This window comes from Triturus cristatus, chromosome 2_1, assembly GCF_964204655.1.
Source record: "Triturus cristatus chromosome 2_1, aTriCri1.1, whole genome shotgun sequence".
NCBI lineage: Eukaryota > Metazoa > Chordata > Amphibia > Caudata > Salamandridae > Triturus > Triturus cristatus.
The window spans coordinates 125,981,981-126,002,322 of record NC_140581.1 but is presented as its reverse complement, the minus strand read 5'-3'; the positions used below and the strand labels follow the sequence as shown (position 1 = coordinate 126,002,322).

The 20,342-nt window shown below is 47.9% G+C and overlaps 1 protein-coding gene across 1 annotated transcript in view; it reads right to left on the bottom strand.

The window, feature by feature from the left end:
• The window catches only part of NOL6 (nucleolar protein 6), a 530,178-nt gene that overhangs the window by 367,254 nt on the left and 142,582 nt on the right, over positions 1-20,342 (bottom strand). Inside the window, exon 11 of the mRNA XM_085628873.1 lies at positions 4,551-4,666. Within this exon, the coding sequence (XP_085484999.1) occupies positions 4,551-4,666 (116 nt within the window). The remainder of the gene's footprint in view (positions 1-4,550; positions 4,667-20,342) is intronic.

Below are 20,342 nucleotides of genomic sequence, written 5' to 3'. Positions count from 1 at the left end.
TTCTATATACCCTGTTTTTGCAGCAATTCTTCCACTTCTCTGCAAAGAAAGGGATTTTCTTTCTTCGGTTGGGTTATTTCCTTTGAGCCAATAATGCAGAGTATTCATTTGTCTGAAGTGACCTCCCTCCACATCTGAAGGAAGGCTCCTTTCTTCCCCTCTGAGGTGGTGTGTGAGGGTGGGATCTCTGGCTTTTTAAGTCACTTGCCTGTTGCTGCCGCCGCCCCTCTGGACAGCTGCCCTTTCCCTGGCCCACGACAGGGTTACCTCTGTGGTACCTGGTACTTTCACTGTCGAGTGGGTGTATGTGTGTGACTTTTGTGTTGGAGAGAAAAAAATACTTTTATTCAATTTTATTTAAAAGCATAAAAGCGCAATTCAATTAACCCACAAGATACTTAAAAGTCATTGAACATTGGCACTAATTTGAATATGAAATTACATTAAACTTGTTAAAATATGTGTTCGAATGTCTGGTGTGTTGCAGGGGCTTGGAAGCCTCTTCTTCCCATCAGCCTGTAGTGGGGTGATTCCCCTTCTCTGCTGTCCTCTGAATTGTAGAGCCCCCAACCACTTTGTCATGTTGTTACCCTTCTTTAATTGTTGCAGTGTGTCATCTACTGCACTCTGAAACAGGTGTTCCCCGTTGAAAGGAGAGTTATTGATGTTGGCCTGGGCATAACTTCTGAAGCCCGAGACTCTGAGCTGGGCGTGCCTACTGCTACCAGTTGCCTATTCGCTGTGTCGGCAGCATCCAGTGATGATCAGAGCCGGACTGGCCGGGCATCGGTTTGTTTCCTCTGTAGGCTGGAAGGGTGGGCGCTGGTTTTGTTACTGGGTGCCGGTTTTGCAGCAGTGCTGTAATTTCGGCCCCAGTAACAAAAGCAGCAAGCAAGCATTTCCAGTCTCCCGGGAACAGGCGGTGCATCCCCAGGGGCCGGTGCAAGAAAATTGCCAGGAATGATCGGAGGTCCCAATCCAGCCCTGGTGCGGATTTTAAGCATGCATTTGCAATGTTCTTTAACTCTTCTGTGAGAGCGCTTGCCTTCTTCTGGTACTGCTCTGGCAGATGCTTCATTAACTCTGCAATTTCTTCCCAGTGCTGGGAGGGGGGAATATATGTTTAGTAAAGTGTTTACGTTTGCGATGCACCATTGTGCAGCGGCTCCGCTCTCTAACTTTTTCCCCACCATTTCCATCCTTTTGCTTTCTTTATCCCGGGGTGGGCCAGAGGTAGTTGGCTCATTTGCTGTTTTCCTTCTGGTGGCCACAATGATGGAGTCCGCCATTGCATTGTCTCAAATGTATGCAGGGTCCTTCGATGAGTGCTTATATTTATTTTTGACCGCGAGTGTCCGTGGCCTGCAGGTTACTGGCACTTTAAACGCTTCTTGGAAACATTGATTAAGTACTGGCTCTTGCTTGTGATGGTAGGAATGACTTGAGCAGAAAACATGTCTGTGCTTCTCTTCCTCCAACCGTACCCCATACCGGTCTGCCGCTCTTTTCACAATTTTATAATACATGGCGATACTATCCGGGGGGGGAGGCTTCGAAATATACATGCCCACACCCTCTTCTGGGGAATCGCCATTGAGGTATTGTCATTGCTGCTTGATGCCTTCTGATCCCTCGACGTCCTGGATCAGACCTTGTGACTCTGGGTCCTCTTCTTCATAAAAGATTTCTTGTTCCTCCTCTCTATGTAGTTCTGGGGGGGGGGGGTCAACTCCCCAGAGGCTTTCTCCTCCTGTATGCTTGATGGAATATGGAATTCCTGGAGGGAGGCGTTAAAATCCTTATTCTTACAGTGCAGAGTGTAGTCTCCAGTCTCTTCTTCAACGTCGAAGTTTTAGCTGTCGTCTTCTTGGGGTTTTCTCGACCTCGTTCATCTTTCAACACTGGGATCTTCACCGAGGCTCGACCGCTTGCTGTGTCTTTGGTGTGGGACCCAAGAGGCTCTTTCGCCCTCGACTTGCCTTTGCTAGGCGAAATTTTCGGTGCACGATCAATATTTGTTGTGGCTGACCATAATTAAAGTGGCAAGCCTACGGCTTAGTGTGTGTGAGTTCCAAGTGATTTACGAGTGGTCATAGCTCGAAACAGAATTGATTACAAGTCTTAGTCTTTCAGTTTCCAGTTATGTAAGGTGTTTTATGTTTGTTTGATTTTACTTTCAAGATAAGTGAGCATTTGATTCCAGGGCTCAATTGTGGACCTTATAACAGGCGAGAGTGGCAATGCTATATGTTGATGAGTGCATGAAGGTCTCATGACCAGAATGGGGCCTTGTTACTATTCAACTGTTAATCCAGTATGGCATTACCACAGGAGGATAAATGTGCATAAAACAGATTGTGGGCATAAGTGTTGTACTTGCCAACCTATGGTGAGAGTTGGCAGGAACTTATCGTCCAACACATGCAAGAGTGTTATTTCCTTTTAAGTTTACATTGCTGTTGAACATTTTGCTTTTCAGTTATCTTTCCTGGCTGTTCCTTTCCCACACACTTTAGCTCACCTTGCCACGCTAAACCTCTGTGCTATAACAGCATCCAGAGTTGGGGGTGCCTGGAGGTGGGCCTTGTCTAGCCTCGGGCAGATCCTGAGGAAGTGAGCTAATCTGACACATACGGGGTCACCCAGTTCGGCACCTTGACAATGGCCAGATTGGAGCGGGGAAGCAGGTTTCCGCCACCACGCTCTTAACTGAGTTCATAGCTTCCCCTCCTAGCATACAAGATCGCCAATGAAGTCCAACACATGGGCTATGGCCCAATCGGTGCAGGGCTGGATTCCTCACACCTTGAACGGAGTCTTTTTTTCTGGACCTCGCCCCCTCCAACGCTCTCCTGCTCACACGCACACCTGTCTTGGCGAGCATGTGGCGCTAGTGCTCCAGGTTCCAGGGCAGTTGATCTTGGCTTGCCTGAATGTAGTCCCCTCACCCAGCAGGGAGATTAGTAGGCAGGGTCCCTATTCTTGGACACAAGCAGAAGTCTGCAAGTCATCAGTGCGGATAGTAAAATACAACAAAGCTGGGTTTTTCATGCAATGAACCACGATGGGAAACGACAAATACATCTTGCAGCAAAAAATATTCAGAAGCCAGTCAGTACACCTATCCATTAAGGATGTTCTGCAAGAATGCTTACATATGCACTTTTAATACAAATCCAGACAAAGTCAGCCTTAATGCTTGTGATGACCTCACTGATCTATTTGATGGAACACGCAACTATTTAAAATTGTGGCAGCCTTCCTAGCGGTGCAGAAAACTATGTACTTCTCAGATGGCTGCTTGATGGTTTGTCACCGGCACCAACTTAAGAGAGCTTATATAACTCAGGAGCCTTGCAATTGTTCCAAGATCACCGAGGTGTTCCAGACTGCTTTGGATTTAATACCCCAACCCAGTTTTGCTGCACTTTGAGAAAACTGTTGCTCCGTACTTCAGGATACATGTGGTCCCCTTAGCAATGCTGCAGAGTAAGTCGGATGATGCCAGTAGAGGTTGTACATGGACAATTGGTTTGAGGGTGAGGCAGGAAAATGGGAAATCTGTGGAATGCAATGTTATAAGCTACAAGAGTTTCTAGTGTCCGGAAATTGACTTTTGTAAGAAACCTTAAAACAATGATTCCAAGCAACGTTAACAACACAATAGGACAGGATCCCTTCACAGGAAACTAATGTCTTAATTCTACAATAGGAGAGCTCCCATCTAACTGGCATAATTGACGTATTCACTATTTATTGATAATGAATATAAAGGACGAATTAAAACAACTATAGGTCCACTATAATCCAAGATTTGTTGTGCAACTCCAGACTAAAAGATATGACTGCCATGCCTCTGATATCACACCCAAATAGGTGCTCTCCCAATGACCAACTCTTCGATTGGTTTAGTATACACCGTTTAAGGACTACGACTTCAAACGCTGGCACCAATTGGACAACTATGGAAGCTGCTAGACGTAAGTCCCATTTCTGTAAAGAGGTTACAAACATCTGGGGGAAGATCACAGGTAACCATTGAAGACTGCAAGATGGGAATTCGAAAAAACAGACACCATTTTTAAGATTACCTTTATTTGGTATCCCTTGCTATGCTTTATACCCAAGTATTGTAGATTTGTGAGCAGGTATTGGAATGGTGGTTAGGATTTACTAAGATTAGGTGGGCAAAGATTTCCCCAGCTTTAGCTATGTTAAGTCTCTTGAGAATGCCCTATTGAAGCAGATTTCTTCAGAATTCTAAATTCAAAGTGCAGCGGTAAGTCCATTAGTGTGTGATCCCTTAAGGGAATGTTCTGCCCTGACTAGCAACGTTCTGATCTAGTCAATTCTTCAACGTGAGCCACAAAGTACGGTATGAACATTTCTGTCATTATGGCATGTTGACACGTAAGCATGAAATTAACTTATGTGCCCTTAAAAGAGTCTTGACTGCTAGTGATTCTAAAACATAGCCGTTCAGGACACCCTGATGTTCACTACAAATACACCCCATGCCTCTTCTCCCCGTATATTTAAGCACAACTTACTGAAACACATGGTCAAACGTTTCAAGGAGGGGCTTTGAAACCATCAGAAGCAAATGGAATCCATCTGTAGTGGTGTCATCAAGAATCTCCATGGACCGGTTAGCTTCGAACTGGAGCTAAAAACAAATATAGGTCTTTAATGCTGTGTGTGAACTATGATCTTTAGTTACATACATGGTTATCATTTCAGTGCAAAGCAGAGAATTGTGCGTTTGTTCAGCATTATGCTCCACAGATGTTGCAGGGTGATTTACAACTGAAGCATGAATACAACCCACACAATGGATGCAAAATTAAATGAAATTGGCATAATTTCCAAAAGGATTATAAAATCTACATCAAAATTTGTCACTGTAAGCATTCTTAAAATCTTGGCTTCGGTAAATAACAAAAGTGCATGCGTAAAGCAGTTTTATAATTGTGAAATGTAAATGATTTTAATGGCTTAATCTTCAATGGTCAAGTGCTTAAATTCTCAGGTGTTAAGGTTTCTGAATCCAGTTGTTTTCAGAGAACCTCTCCTAAACAAAACCCATCACCTTCCTCGTTCACACATCTACTCCAACAACCTTGCTTTTCAAGGGTATTTGAAAGTCAGTCATCCCAAGTGCCTGTGCTAGCACTATGGCCAGTGTCCTGCAGTAAGCTAGGTACAGGTACCACAGCCCCTGAACTACAAGAATGGGTACGAGGACTACAGCTGTTGTGTAGGTGGCATGTGCAAGGGCCAGATCACAAAGAAGAGTATCATTGTCAATTTACGATACGACTATGCACAGCAGTCACTCACACAGGTGAAAGGGCCATGGCCTCGGGGACAAGTTGGTACAAGGACCAGGGTTCGGAGAATGGGGTGACCTCTGTGGGATTTAGCAATAGGGTGGGGTGACCTCTGTGGACTTAGCAAAAGGATCAGAGAATTGGTTAGTCCTGTGAAAGGGCTTGGCCCAACCAATATAGTACGATTGACTGCTTGACATCTAAAGTGTGTAATGCCCTTTCTACTACAGAATCAGGTTGTGGAAAGAATACATCAGCACAATAGTCTTTGCAATGCAAAAAGGTGAGACTACCTTGGGCAAGAACTTTGGATTTTTACTAAGGACTGGCACTATGCTCCTGAAAGAATAGCTTGTGAAACGGGAGTGCTTGTAACTCACTGATGTGCATACGCGAAGTTGAAACTATTACAAAGGCCACCTTTCAGGAAAGAAACAGGTTGTAAGAGTTGAGGTGTTCGAAAGGCGGATCCATAAGCCTAGTGAGAACTCCATTAAGGTATCACACTGGACCTGGGGTGTTCTTGGGAATATTATTCTTTTAAGTCCTTCCATTAATGCTTTAACAACAGGAATTGTGGCAAGGGTACCCTGTTCAGCATGTATGTGGCTAACGTGGCGGTATACAGATGTGTATGCTACATCCGCCTTCTCAGGTGCCAGATTGCTCGATTCATCTGTTTGGCATGCGGGTGCTTGATTCAGCTGCATTGTTGAGTGAGAAGGTCCAGCTGGACTGGTAACTTTCCATTGGGCCTGGTGGACATTTCCAGGAGCATGAAGTATCAGTAGAATGAAGGTCCGAATCGTGCCTCATTTTTCTAATATGGGGTGAGTGGGAAAGGATAAAACCTGTAAGAATATATCCCTGACAAGTTCATCCATAATGCATTGCTTACAGACTATGAGAACCTAGAGGCGAAGCTTAGGCATTATGCGCTTTCTGTGGTGGCAAAGAGGTAGATGGCTGGAGTTCCCCCCCATTGGAAGTACCTGTGGAAAGTCTGCATGTGTGGAGATGTTGATAGATCCCACTTAACAGGTACACAAAGTGACTGTTGACCCCTATTAGGTGTTACCCTAGGAGACCGATCCTGCTGCTGTTTGCCCGTTGCAGTTCTCCTGTGTTAGCGCAGACAGCTGAAGAGTGTAAGGACCCTCATTTCTGTACATATACGCTGCTGTCATGTTGTCCATCTTCATGAGGACCACTTTGCTGTAAATAAGCTTGATGAAGGCCTTGCTAGGCTAGACGAATGGACAGCAGCTCTAATAGTTGATCTGTCAACAGCTGTGGCGGAGGGTCGAAGTATTTTTGCACAGTCACGTTGCCAAGATTTGCACCCCCTCCCAGTGAGCAATGTAACAGTGGTAATGGTCAACGGCAGAAGAAGGACCAAGCAAGGCCTGGCGAGTAAATGGTTATTGGAGTTTGTATGAAATTGCCCCTTTCTGACATGGTCATCCCCACTTTTTGTCTGATATTTGATGCAATTTGGAATGAGTACACTGGATTCCTGCCAACCAAGTCTCCAGTGCCAGTATTCTTTCCATAAAAAAAGGTAACTGCTCAATTGGCCCTAATTGGCAAGACATTTAGCACCTCTGTAATTCACTAGTAAATGGTACCTAGGGCACGGGTACTAAAGAGGGTCCCTAAGGGCTGCAGCATGTATTGTGGCACCCCAAGGGACCGACCACCAAACTCATGCAGACTGCCATTGCTTTCCCCCAGACCTGGGAGATGTCACCCTGAGGACCATTTGGCACCAGGATGGGCGGGAAATTAGCTATGCAAGGAGACGTGGTGCACTACTAGACTAGCCAAACCCATAAGGTGGGTTGTCTGATGGGCTGCCTGATATGCTTCACGAAAGAAGGGTTCAGTCATTTTGATTTTGGTGGAAATAGGATTTCTGGGACAGGGTTTTTCCCTCTCCCCACAGGAAGTTGTCATATAGGAGTGTAGTGACCCCACAGGTAAGCAGCCCATTGGCTACTACCATCCACTCCCCTTAACGTCTCAAAATTGAGTACTAGGTGGCCCCTGACATCGGGAACTTGTCTGACTTGTCAGGGATTTGTCTGACTGAAGAAAGAAGAGGACAAAGAAGAGTCAAAGAAGCGAGAACTGTGGACTGCTGATGGACTTTGGCGCCAAACCCTGCCTGCCTACCTGCTCCTGTCTCAACAATAGCAACAACCCGACCCGTCCTGCAGATGAGCATCCTCCAAAAGCCTCGAAGGACCTCCAGCATTTTGCCAAGCTGTCAGCATCTCCCTTGGAATGGAGGAGCCACTTCTCTGCAGCCACAGACCACAACGTCCGGTGCATCTTTTTGCTGTTCACTGGGACCACAAACGCAGCAGCCACCCAGGAGGAGTTCACCATGTTCCAAGAGGTCAGTTCCATCTTCACAACAAGTGTGAAGACGCTAGGACCAACCTGAGCTGCCCTCCACCAACACCTGGGGTGCAGGACCCCTTGCAGCAACCAAAGCCGTAAAGATCGACCAGCCGACGAGGGACGTCAACATTGCAGAGGCCAGCACCAACAGTGACCCAGTGTCCTGCTTTGTCCCCCTTTGCTGGCCTAACCAAGAACCATGGGTGCCTTTGACGCACGGGTCCCACCTGACCAAAACAGTAATTGCACATCAAGAGCAGTGAAAGCCCGTGAGGCTCATTGCCTTGAGGACTGTACACACTAGTCATCCTGAGAGGAAGGAGGTGTGACCTTCCTGCCTAGGCCTTTGTCTCCATCCTGGAGAGGTACAAGCACATCCAACTAGGAGGCCAGATTCTAGTCATGGTGGCAAACGGTTGGGGAAGCCCGCCAAGGCACTGGGTCACTGTATTCTGGGGGGCACCCACTCAGGGTGGCACCCCTGTGCACATTTGCTCATCCTAAACACGAGAATCGTGTTGGGGGTGAAAAAGCAGTGTTTGACACCAAACACGACATAATTCAGTCATTCCGAAATGGAGCTGGCTATCTAGTTTCCTTGGTAGCCAGCCCATGTTACTCTATGGACCGCCAGTCACTTACAGTAAAGCCTTGCTTTACAGGGTTACTGTAGGGATACATATGTATAAACATATATATCCATACCTTTCATATAAGGCACTCTACCTCCTGGACTTAGGAGGACAACCTTAAGAGTGAGTTACTTACATTAAGGCAGTGGTGTGGCTCTGCAGCACATGGTATGTACAGAGTCACTCTCGAGCAGACAGGCTGCTCATGCAGGGCGCTGCAATGGCAGACCTGCAGAGAAACCTTTACTTGGGTCACACAGGGTGGCACAATACTGTGCTGCAGCCCTAGTGACCCCTTTTGACCACCCTTACCCTGGGTACCACATACTAGGGATAACAAGGGTGAAAAGTACCTTGCTAATTGGGTGTAGCAATTTACATTACCTTTAGGGGAAACAGCATGGCACTGGGGCGTGGTTGGCAGGTCCCAGTGCACTATCGGAGTAAAAAACCAGCATCTAGCAGTTCTAACGGGGGCAAAAAGTGAGGGGTGGGGGGCATCTGCAATGAAGCCCAGTTTCTAACAGAGAGCATTTGGGATTATTAATTTAAGCCCTATAAGCCAATAAGGGTTGTCTGGACTGTCTACATAGTATACCTTTTGGTATACTACATAAAAGCCAGCTTCCTACTGTGTTCTACCATTGTAGAGAGCACAAGTGTTCCGCTTGGGACCACTGCCTCGCGAGATGTGGACATATATGTAATCTGGCGAGTAGCACAATTGCTATTCAGGATTCCATCATCATACCCAGAGGCTTCATTGCACTTCTTCTGATTAGTTAATGCGAGGACTAAAAAAAAAAGCATCACCCTCTGCTGATTGGGATATGCTATTCCAGTAGCTGCAATAGCATTCAACTCTGAGCACAGGTAGGGCTGGATCTGTTTGGGATAGTGGAGGGACTTCTGTGCATTTATAGTGTATCCTAAGCTGTGGATCGGAGAAACAGGAACTGGAGTGTGTGTTAGGCATTGTGATCGGCCAGTCGCCAAGGTACAAGAAAACGTGGATACCCACAATGATGAGGCCACTACCACCTCAAGGCACTTGGTGAAGAACCTAGGATCTGAAGTGACTACCACGGGTAGAACTGTGAATTGGCAGTATTGTCCATTACCACAAACCAAAGGAATAGTTGATGGGTGTAAGTGGGCAGTACAGTCTTAAAGATTTTGGGGGCCATTCTCAAGATAGATTTTGAGACCCTTGTTCATAACAAATTTGACATTTATAAACATTTGTAGCTATTTTAAGCCCTCATCATACCAAACACTGAATTATAGTTTAACTTTCAGAAATGGGGAATGCAAAACCAGCTAAAAGCTCAAGCTAACTGCCCAGTGTAAGTCAGCTACACAGTGTTTAAAAAAGGCCTGGATAATTACTGATCTAGCAAATTCTTTTTACACTTTGATCTATTTTGGGGGGGGGGATTTGCAACAATATTTTTGTGAGATTTGGTGTCTAACCAGCATTTCCTCCCATTGAAGGGGAGGCACATTAAGGGTGTCTAGCAGACTAGTGCATCATATTAATATAAGACAAATACACAAAGTGCTTGCAATTTTAGCTTTGATTTCCAGCAAATAGTAATCTCAAATAAATCCTCCTTCAAAACTGCCGTGCTTGCTGTAGCAGTGAAAAAGTAAGCACTGCGCCGAGGATTTTTCCCATTCCATCAGATAGAATCTGATAATATTCACCTTAATTCGTTTTCCATGCATTGTTCTTCCTCTCCTGTTTTTTACCTGGAAGCCATGTGGCACGTGGGGGCCCTGACAAACTTTGCCCATGCCTTAAACCATCTCAGAATGCAGGCCTACTGGACGTCCAACCCGATCTTAAAGTCCCCTTCGCAAAGCAAGGATGATGTTCTGTGCTGTGGTCATATCAAAATGCACGAACAGGATGCACCAGTTCAGTGGCCAGAGACCCAAGATGGGCTGGAGCCAGCCATATTTCTTTGGAATGAGGGAGAACAGCGAGTAGACGCCTTTGCCCTGTCGGAGTGAAGGAACGAGCTGTACAGCACCCTTTTGGAGAAGCGCTTGGATCTCTTCCTGGAGGAGGGCGAGGTGGTCTTGGCTGAGGATGTCTGCATGGTGGTGTGTTGGGGGAGGGGTTGCTCTGGACATATGCCTTGCTGAACTACTGCTAGCTAGCACCCATTTTTCTGAGGTGATCTCTTCCCAGCGACTGTAGAAATCCTTTACTCTCCCCTACCCCACAAGTGTTTGCGATCAGGGGATAGCAGGGGGGGCGGGGGGTTTTCAATGTTTGGGGGGGAGGAAGCTTCTGTGCCAGAAACACCTCTGCCCTTGCCATGGCTGACTCAAGCATTGACAGGGTCAAGATGACTATGTATTCCAGTGCTTAATTTATAGAATAATAAGTGCAGGGGAAGAATATTTTTCTTAGGAGGCCACTCCCATATCCCCCAGCTCCACCCACTTCCTCCAGTGGCTCCACCTACAGCTACATCTGACATGGCTGTGTGTGATACCTGATCACATTTCAACGAGCCTTCCTAAAGGTTCTCACCCTGAGAAAAGTTTGAAAAAATAATAAAAACAAATAGTGCATATAAAAGTACAATTTTGGCAAAAATGTGGCTCGGTGAAATAAAGCATTGGACTATGAACACAATTTGGGCAAGCGGGGAAGCTGTATTGAACCCCAGGTTCTCCAGTATCACACTGTGCAATTCAGTCAAATGATTAGATCAAATTAAATCATAATGCTTCTTGCTTAGTTCCCATCGAATGAGATTAGAGCAGAGGTAGAAAGGCAGAATCCACATTTTATCTTTGGCAGTTTTACCCGGTGCGAACCCGGACGGAGGACAAAGGATAAAACCTCAACACTTCAGCCTACATTATACTTTTTTTGCAGCAAATGGAGATTTGTGGGATTCAGAAGGTGCTGAGCCCAGGGATTCAAAGCTGGTTACCAGTGCTTCATGGTCGGCAGCTACAGTCACTAGGTCACATGATCGCATCTTGCGAAAGCTACGCTTTCCTTGGTGTAAGTGCTGGAGCGGGTAGTACAAAATTTACATTCATTGGTGGGGCCCATAACACCAATAAAAGCACATGGCATGAACTTTAAATAAATAAAAAATAAACATCCATGCACAATTTAGGCAGAAGAGGACTCACACCCATTTGCCATAACAAAAGTTGAGTGGACGGTGAATTTATTCGCATATCCACCTTTTTGTATCGCATGCATTTTTATATTTTAAACAATAGAATCAGTAGAGACAATGCAGCAAGTATGTGGAATTCATACATAGAAATACTTAATGCCATTAGCGAACCTTCTTCAGCCCATTGACATTAACATTTTAAATTCAAACAGCACTCCAATAGATTCTGGATGATGGATTGATTCTATTTTTAAAAGCTTTTTTGTGCTCATGGTTCTCATCGCCCCATCTTTTCATTTTGGTACAGTCAAAAGCAGCTTGTACATTAGAAACGCCATGGCTATACACAGAGATCCCCTACTACAGAAACGCCATTCTCATTCAAATATCTGCCATTTCTACTAATAAATGTGGACTTCTTGCACTTTGTAATCCTGTTTCCGCCTCCTGAGGTCGGCAGCTAGTGCCGACTGACTCCCGCCGCAAGGAAAAGAAAACCCTACAAAATGCAGACAGTCCTCTTTTTCAAGACACAGACACAGGGCCATTTCTACCATTAGGCAGGACTAGGCGGCCGCCTAGGGCGTCAAAAGAGCTAGGGCGGCAAAAGGGGGAATTTTTTTTAATTTGATCCTACGAACGTAAAGCTAGGCAGCTGCCTAGTCTTGCATAATAGAAACAGCCTTGACTCTGAGGACCCTTCAGGGGGCGCAGACTGTCTCTCGCCGGATCCAGCCAGAGAGGGCGACGCATGCCAAATCCCCCACCCCAGGCCCTTCGTCTCTTTCTAATGAATGCAAAAAGTGCTGGAATCCCAAACAAGAAGCGTCTCGGCCTGTACAAGAGAAGGGGCTGGCAGTGCAGGGAATGTAGACTGTTTCAAACCGCTCACCACGGCTTTCCTAAACACCGAGAGCTCATAGAGAGGGGTGTAGTGAGAACTGATTTCAGTGCTTTGAGGCGCCCTTATGACGTCACAGGCGCTGTACAAATAATATGCAACATAGCGCAGGATGGAAGCGGATAGCCCTCTACTTGAAAGGGGGCCATCCTCTGCTACTTCAAGGCACACCCACTCCAGGGCTGTGCGTCTTCAGCACCAGCCACAGACCACCTGCGCGCAGTCTGCACACCGTGCACAGACCCTCCAGACCGTGTGTACTAATTTCTCATCACAGAATCAAATACCCTTCATATGATTCCGGTTGGCATAATGCACACCCGAAGATGCAATAGCAGTGTTAGTGCTCACTCCCTGGCAATTGTCAACACAACACATGAGACGCACAACGAGAACAGATGTCAACAGACTTGCATGTTTTTCAATAAAAAAGTAAATTTTGTCTCATTTGACCCTCATAAAAAATTCATATTTTTTTACCGCTCGGTACCTTTTTGAAGACATTGTTGGAAGGTTGAGCAGAGTAACTGCATGGCGATTGCCTCTTATCCTGTAAGTATCACATATAACCTTTACGCATTTCATTACTGGTAACTGGTAATTGGCTTAACAACTGAATGATTAGAGATTTGCACTTAAGTTGGCTTCATCTTCAACATGCCTTGAACTATTAAAAATGGTTATTGTTCTCTTTCGGAATTCTGGGCTGGAATATTGGCAGCTCAGTGAACTTTGCGCATGTTGTAATAATAATAGGCTGTTCGTGCCTAACAAAAATGAATGTGTCCTCATGATGTAACAACTTGTGTTCGTGTAAAGCGCTCTGATACCCGATACTTTCGGATCAAGATCGCTCTATATAAAACTCCGTAAAAAAAAAAAAGAATTGAACCACTAGCCTAGTGTCATGTCATGTCCTATACCGGCATCCGGTAGTGACTGTTTAGGCCAACGTCAATGTCCACGCTGGGATTTTTGAGCCAGTGCTTACCCTGTTAAAAGTAAGACTACAAATCCCAGAATGCAACACACAGGTGGCCGCAAACCCAGGATTGGTTGAAGGTGTTCCACAACATGGTACCACTTGTCAACTATGGTGAAGTGTGCATTCTGCCTTGCACCGGCTCAAATTCTGGTCAGGATTACTCTCATAGTGGTAACATGCACAAGATTGTCAATAACTTCTATTCGCAGCGCCAAGAAGCAGTTCATTCTGTGTTGTACGCCAAACTATATTAACGTCTTGCCATAGTTTCTGATTAGTGCAGATTTGAACATCATGAACTATAATCTCCCTGACGTGGAAATCTTTTAATTGTTGTGATCAGCCTCTATTAAATGGATACAATGGAGATGATAACTATTTCAGGTGCCTCAGTGAAAAAAACAAGTGTTGGCAAAACCACTAGTTCTGGCTTTGGAAGATGGTGCAAGTTACTATTTTTGTTGTTTCGGGTTTTGAAAACCAGGTGCACTGATGCCTCTGTGGTATTTAAACACAAGGCTGTATTGGGCATCCGTGTACATAGTTCTGTGAGTGTATGGCTACCGTTACGGTCTGGCCGGGTCTTTCGTTGAGGCCGTTTGCAAGACTGACTGTTGTGATCGTGTTTCCTGATAGTAAATGAGAGTAACATAGAAGGGTTCGGCAGTAGAGGGTGTCCCTCTCTAGCCTGGATGACAGGGGGAGAGAGTGATGGTAGTAAAAGGGAGGAGGTGGCATTTTTCAATTCTCGCCTAGGGTGGCAAAACACCTAGAAACGGTTCAGAGACAGACAGACAGACAGACACACACACACAAAAAAATCAGCAAGGGCCCTGCCAGTGCCGACAATAATTTGCTCCACTTACTCGATCGTGAGGGCCACCGCTGTGCTGATTGGGTTTGTGCTCTAATTCAGATGTGCAGGCCAGGTGGGTGTCTACAGTTCTACATGCCCTGCCGTGCCTGCTGCCCAGCTGCTCCCTGGAATGCTGCCACTGCCAGGCTCATGGAGCACAGCAGTTAGAGTGTGTGCAGTTATAAAGAGTGCTGAACAGCATTAGCACGCCAAGGTCAGACAATGGCTGCAGTAAGCCACAGCCACAAGCATGCCAAATGCAGGGTTATAGACAGCTCTAGTTGATTTCAGTTCAGTGCGAGCTGATGAAAACAGGATGCTACGTGCTTTTAATTTGCTCTAACCGATGTCATGAAAAGTTTGTCCAGCACTTTCTCAGCCTGCCTTGCCCAAGCTCAGCCATAAGCCGCCCTGAGCTACGATTATCCAATGGAAATGACGATGTTCCTTCCTGAAAGGCAGGCGAGCACTGCTGACATCACTAACGTGATGATGATGCACATTCAACATGCCTGGACCAGGGTGGGGCCAGCCTGGGAATGCATACCAGGCAGACACCGAAGGAGGGCATTTATTTTTAATAATTACCAGGCTTATCTCCCAGGAGAAAAATCATACAGACCCGGACATGTGAAATAAGTGCGGGTGCTGAGCACCGTAAACCCCCGGCACAAATCAAGTAATGATATATTTTGTCTTGGAAAAGGTCTCCACCAAAAAGACGTCCTCATCCAGCAGGTCATGCATATCTACCTTATGGTGGCGGACACATGCTGAAGGGTGGCAGATATGCTGTATTCCTGTCTGATGGGGATGGCTCAAAATCTGGGATGTACTTTACATGGTAAACTTTGTAGTCATACTGTGGGTCCTCCCCCATCCCTTGCTCCAGCAGGCTGGACATAAGTTTCTCCTTCTCCTGAAGGGCAACACATGTCAGAATCTGAAGGCACTGACGTGGTAGGATATTCTTGTGGGTGTGAGGGTGCTTAGTATAGGTGTGGTGGTGGCTGTGGAGTAAGAGGAAGTGCGGACTACCTGGGTGTGGCATGTGGAAGTGGGGAGGTAGGTAGTAGCCTTGTCTTTATGCCTCTTGGGCACCGATGACGTAATGCATTGAAGGAGAGTTCCTCCCTGAAAGTCAGCCTCTGTTTCTTGGAAATCAAGGCAGCGTAGCTTGATTTTTCAGGAGGCAGCCTGGACAAAATCTTGCAAGTTACTGAATGTATGAAAAATTGCTTTATACCGGTATACAGCTCCTCTGTCACTTTCTATAGGATAGGAGTCTTGGGCTCCCTCGATCTCAATGTCTAAGAGGTCATTAGCATCCATTTCAGCACCGAAGTGATGGGGCCGTGCCCTTTAGGCAAGAGGAGGGTGGCAGTAGCGTCTGGTGTCAGAGCAGCGGTGCAGGGATGTGGGACAACGAATATGCCTAAAAAGAAGAAAGAACTTACCTGCTACATGCAGCATTGCCGCTCTTCGGCTCCTGACTGCAGCACAGGTTCACCTGCGGCCAATCCGGATACTCCTTTCATGCTGCTGACAGCATGAAAGCAGCATCAGGGTTTGCCTGAGTGTGTCAACCCTTGACGGCGTTGCGGCTCAAGTGGGAGGCGGATCTGGGGGAGCCCATTGCAGAAAAACCCTGGGAGGCAATTATTGAGCGGCCGTGGAAAATCTCTCGAAATGCACGCTTTCAGCTCATCCAATTCTATGTCTTACATAGGGCCTACCTCACACCCGGCAAAATTAAGGAATATTTTGGGGTATTAGCCACTTATCCCCGTTGTAATTAGGAAGAGGCGAGTTTTCTCCATATGTTCTGGGACTTTCCACAGTTGGGAGACTACTGGCGAGGGGTGACGATTGCTTTGGCGACTGTGACGGAGAGGGAGGTAGCCATGTCACCAGGGGTTTGCTTGTTACATTGGTTCCACACACTGCCAAGACTAAGATTACCTGCAAGTTCATTGATTTGGGGTTGGTCTTGGCTAAGAGAGAACTTACTTCCCGTTGGAAGGCGAGTCAGGGACCCATTCTAGCGTGCTGGAATAGGGAGCTGGTGAAATGGGCAGAAAGTGACGGGAACTATAGATTATGCGTGGTTTGGCGTAGTGGGAGCGAGAAGTCATTGGAAATGGCTCGAGCATGGGTGGCACTCATGGAACTGGCTAAGCACCCAATTGTAGAAGACGAGAATGTACTTGATGAGGGGGGGAGGATGCGCAGGCCCTCTGAGCGGCCCCCGTGCCTGCAGGAGTAAAGAGTAGGACGGGACCAATGAGACCTTGTTAGGACCTTCCCCCTGGTGTTCCTGATCCGCTACAGACTGCGACCTTTGAGGCAGGGATTCTGATAGGTGGTGCGGGAATATTGTTTGACTTCTTGAGTATTTTAGTGATCGGCGGCATGCTTGGGTGGGTGGTTGGGGTAGGGGGTACCTGTTGGGGTGTTTCGGGAGGGGAGGGAGGGGGTCGGGAGTTCTTTATGTTGATTCACAATATTGGACTGGATCACGTATTAAGATAAATTGAACTGTATACCGGGTTCCCTGTGGGCGGATGGCTGAGAATCAGTAATGTACTTCTGAGATCCCTGGTAGGGCTCTTTTGCTTGCAATCACGCTTGGGAGGTCGCTAAGTTTGTTACTGTATACAATTGTGCTGCATACTGATTTCTAATCTCGATCCTCATGATGCTCACAGGATTGAATGTATGCTATCTGAAAATCAATAAAAGTCTGTTAAAAAAAAAAAAAAATCAGGGTTTGCCTGAGTGGCCTGGATGTACACTCCCAGAGAGACGGGTAGCCTGTGCCTGCTGTCTTCAACCCAGCAACGCAGCTCGGTTGGAGACTGCTCAGTGAGCATGTTGGTTTTGGCTGTCCCAAGACAGCCGGCCAAAATGACATGCGCACTGATAGCAGTGCCCACCACTCCCTCTCCGTGACTACCCCCGTGATGGCCCACCCCAAGACTCAGCACTTAGAAGTTGAAAACTAAAACGGGAATAAACCTGTTGTATTTTTCAAAGTTTGAGGCTGCTGGCGGAGAGGAGGAGGTGGGGGGGGGCGATGAGTTGTCGCTCGTCTGTCATTGCGGAAGAGCCGCCGCTGAAGGGTGGATGAATGACGAGGAGCCACAGCCTTCAGTGAGAGCTTGCTTGGAGTCAAAGACCACTCTCTGTACCGACAGGGGTCCGGGGACAACAGTGGACCTTGTTCGTGCTCAACACCAGACTCCCGCAGGAGTGTTGCTCCGCCTCGTCATGGAGGCACTTAAGTGAACCAGAGTTTGGTGCCTAACCTTGCACTGGAGTAATACTCACAGCCCTCAGAGTATTCTTTTTTTTTTTTTTTTTTTTTTTTTTTTTTAAAAACCTTTATTCGTGCATCTTAAAAGAACAAATACGGGCCTACAACCGTCAGGCCGGCCACGATACAATGAAGCACTGATACCCACATTAAATCCCCCATGCGTCAACCGTCAGGATTAACAACAAGTTATGGATCACATACTGGAGATATCTTTGACACCCGGGGAAGGAGAAGTGAAGGTTAATTTTAAGTTTTAGATAATTTTATCAAGAAAAAAGTCAATGAAGGATAGGAACAAAGGAGATTCGAGTCCGCAAGATAGCCTCACCACACGGGAGAGCAGCAACAGCAGTAAGAACAACAATTGAAGCAAAAACTCAAACAGTGAGGCGGTGCAGAAATATAACAGGATAGTCACATGAGCAAGTACGCACCCCTCCGGAGCCGCCCCCACTCGATCCACCCCACACCCGGACCCCGAATCGAAGAAAGTAGAACGCAGAGACATAAAGGAAAAAAGGCCCATAGAACTAATTAAGAACAGAGTATTACCCCCCCACCCTACACCAATGCGGAGGCTACGGCCTACCCCCCCCCCAGCATAGTGCCTGTCGCCCAATGAACCCGAAATATAGAGGAGAAAGAAAGTAGGAATAGAGGAAAGAAAGTAAGAAAACAGAAAAGAAGGCGGGGAGGAGCCCACGGGACACCAGAGCGCCCCGAACCATCAGCCAATCATGGCCCCCACACACTGAGAGCCCACTACGCCAAAAAAAAAAACGGCATGCGAAGATACCATGGCACCACAGTGTAAGCGAAGGGATACAAGTCGCAACGAGTGCGCGCATAACATACATACAGTTCCAGTCCCAGGCCAGCCCGTCCATAAACCATGGCAATAGAAGTCAGTCTAGCCCTGGCCCGATCGCGGGCGTGGGATTAAACCAGCCCCTGCATGAAGGCCCCGTGTCCCGAGCAAACAAAAACAAGATGGTCGCTTGTGAAAGGATGGTGAAGTAGGATCACGAAATGGCCGCCGCCCATCGATTAAGGTCCCTCTTTGCACCACATAAAATCCAAACCTGGCAAGTAAGGTACAGGAGTTCCACAAAAAGTCAGCAGTGGGCCACCGCGGACGGCTCCTCGAAGCCGTTAGGCGTCTCTCAACAGGATAGTCCATTGGACGCGGTGGGGCAGGCAACAATGAAGCAGGCAGCCATGACCAGGGGGACAAAGCATCCGCAGTTGAGGTGTAGAGCGGTGTACCCTGGGCGCCGGGAGCGCCAGGTGAAGGCACCAGTGTAACACAGTCACACACCGCCGTTGCGTCCCCGCAAGCGGACAAAAGCACCGGGAGACCCACGCCCTGTAGATGGCACACAGTGCGCTCACGACCCGCGGCCGACAGTATGGGGTCAAACCGCTCACTCAGCGCCTGCAGGCCAGCGCACATCTGTAGTTGGAAGTCCCGCAGGGCAGCCAGAACGGAGCCGCATGTAAGCGGAGGCTGGGCCCCCACAGCGGCAGCAATCCGGGACGGCACAGTGGAGCTGGTGTCCGGAAGAGGGGGGGCGAAGTGGGCAGCAGGCGAGACCGGAGTATCGCCCCCCAGCCGCAAGCAGGCACTAAACGCCATGTTTTGCCGCTATACGGTGCAATGGCCGGGGGGGGGGTCGTAGCAAGGAGTCAATTCCCCTCAGGTCTACGCCGCAACGGGAAAGGCCGACAGTCGCTTCTCTTCTCGCAGGTTCCCTCCGCCGCTGGCTAGGCAATAGGTGAAGGGGGCGGCTGCCTCCCACCGCGCGGTCCTCAGAGCGGGGCAGGGGACCCGCCGCACCGGGGCCCACCCCACAGCTCCAGCCCGTCCGGCACAGGGTGCAGAAGGTGTCCGGCCGTCCCTCTCCGGGCTCGTCCGGCAACGATCCGTGGTGCGAGGTAAAATCGGGACCGCGGGGCTCAGGTTAGCGCTAGCTGGTCAGGCAACTGCGGAGCTTCCAGGGGGCCAGCAAAGGCCGTAATGGCGCAGGGTTTCAGTGCAGAGGACAAAAGCACCCAGAACTCGGGCATCCAGGCGGGCTGAGACTCCGGGAAAGCGGCAGCGCGGTCAGCGCGTCTTCGCACACGGTGCACCTCGAAAATCGGCGAGGATGGGCATCAGGATAGTAGTCCGAGGCCACGGACCGACGGAGCCGGGCGCTCAAGCGTCTGCTCCGGTCGCCATCTTGGCTCCTCCTCCCTCAGAGTATTCTTGGTGTGAGGCCCTGTTGGTGTCAACATGGAGGGAGCGCCGGTCTCCTTCTGCTCCCTCTGAAGCACTCTAGGACAGTGTATAGGGGGTGGGTGCCAGTGGGGCTGCTAGGATCCCGGAGGGACCCGCCTCTTCCTCCTCAATGCAGATCAGGTATTGCTGTCTGAAAACCTTGGGCGTGTCAAAGGCTGATGCATTTCCGAGTGCACCCAACATCATTCTTTTCAGTACCTCAAGATCATTTTACACTGGGTGGGGAGGCAGAACTCGCTGGAGCCCTCATCGTGGTCAGGGGGTTGGAAGGGGTGGACAAAAGGTAGTAATCGCTGTGCTGGTCTGCCTAAGGGTAACTCGAATTTGACCTTGAACAAAAGAGGGTGTGCGTTCCATCACCCCCTTCTTGTATGTATTTTACAGGGGGAACTCCGCAGAGATTAAAGAGCATTCGATTCAGTGAAAAGCAGGAATACCCGACGCCAGGGCGGCAAAGTGTAGCAGTTGCTTGGGTGGGGA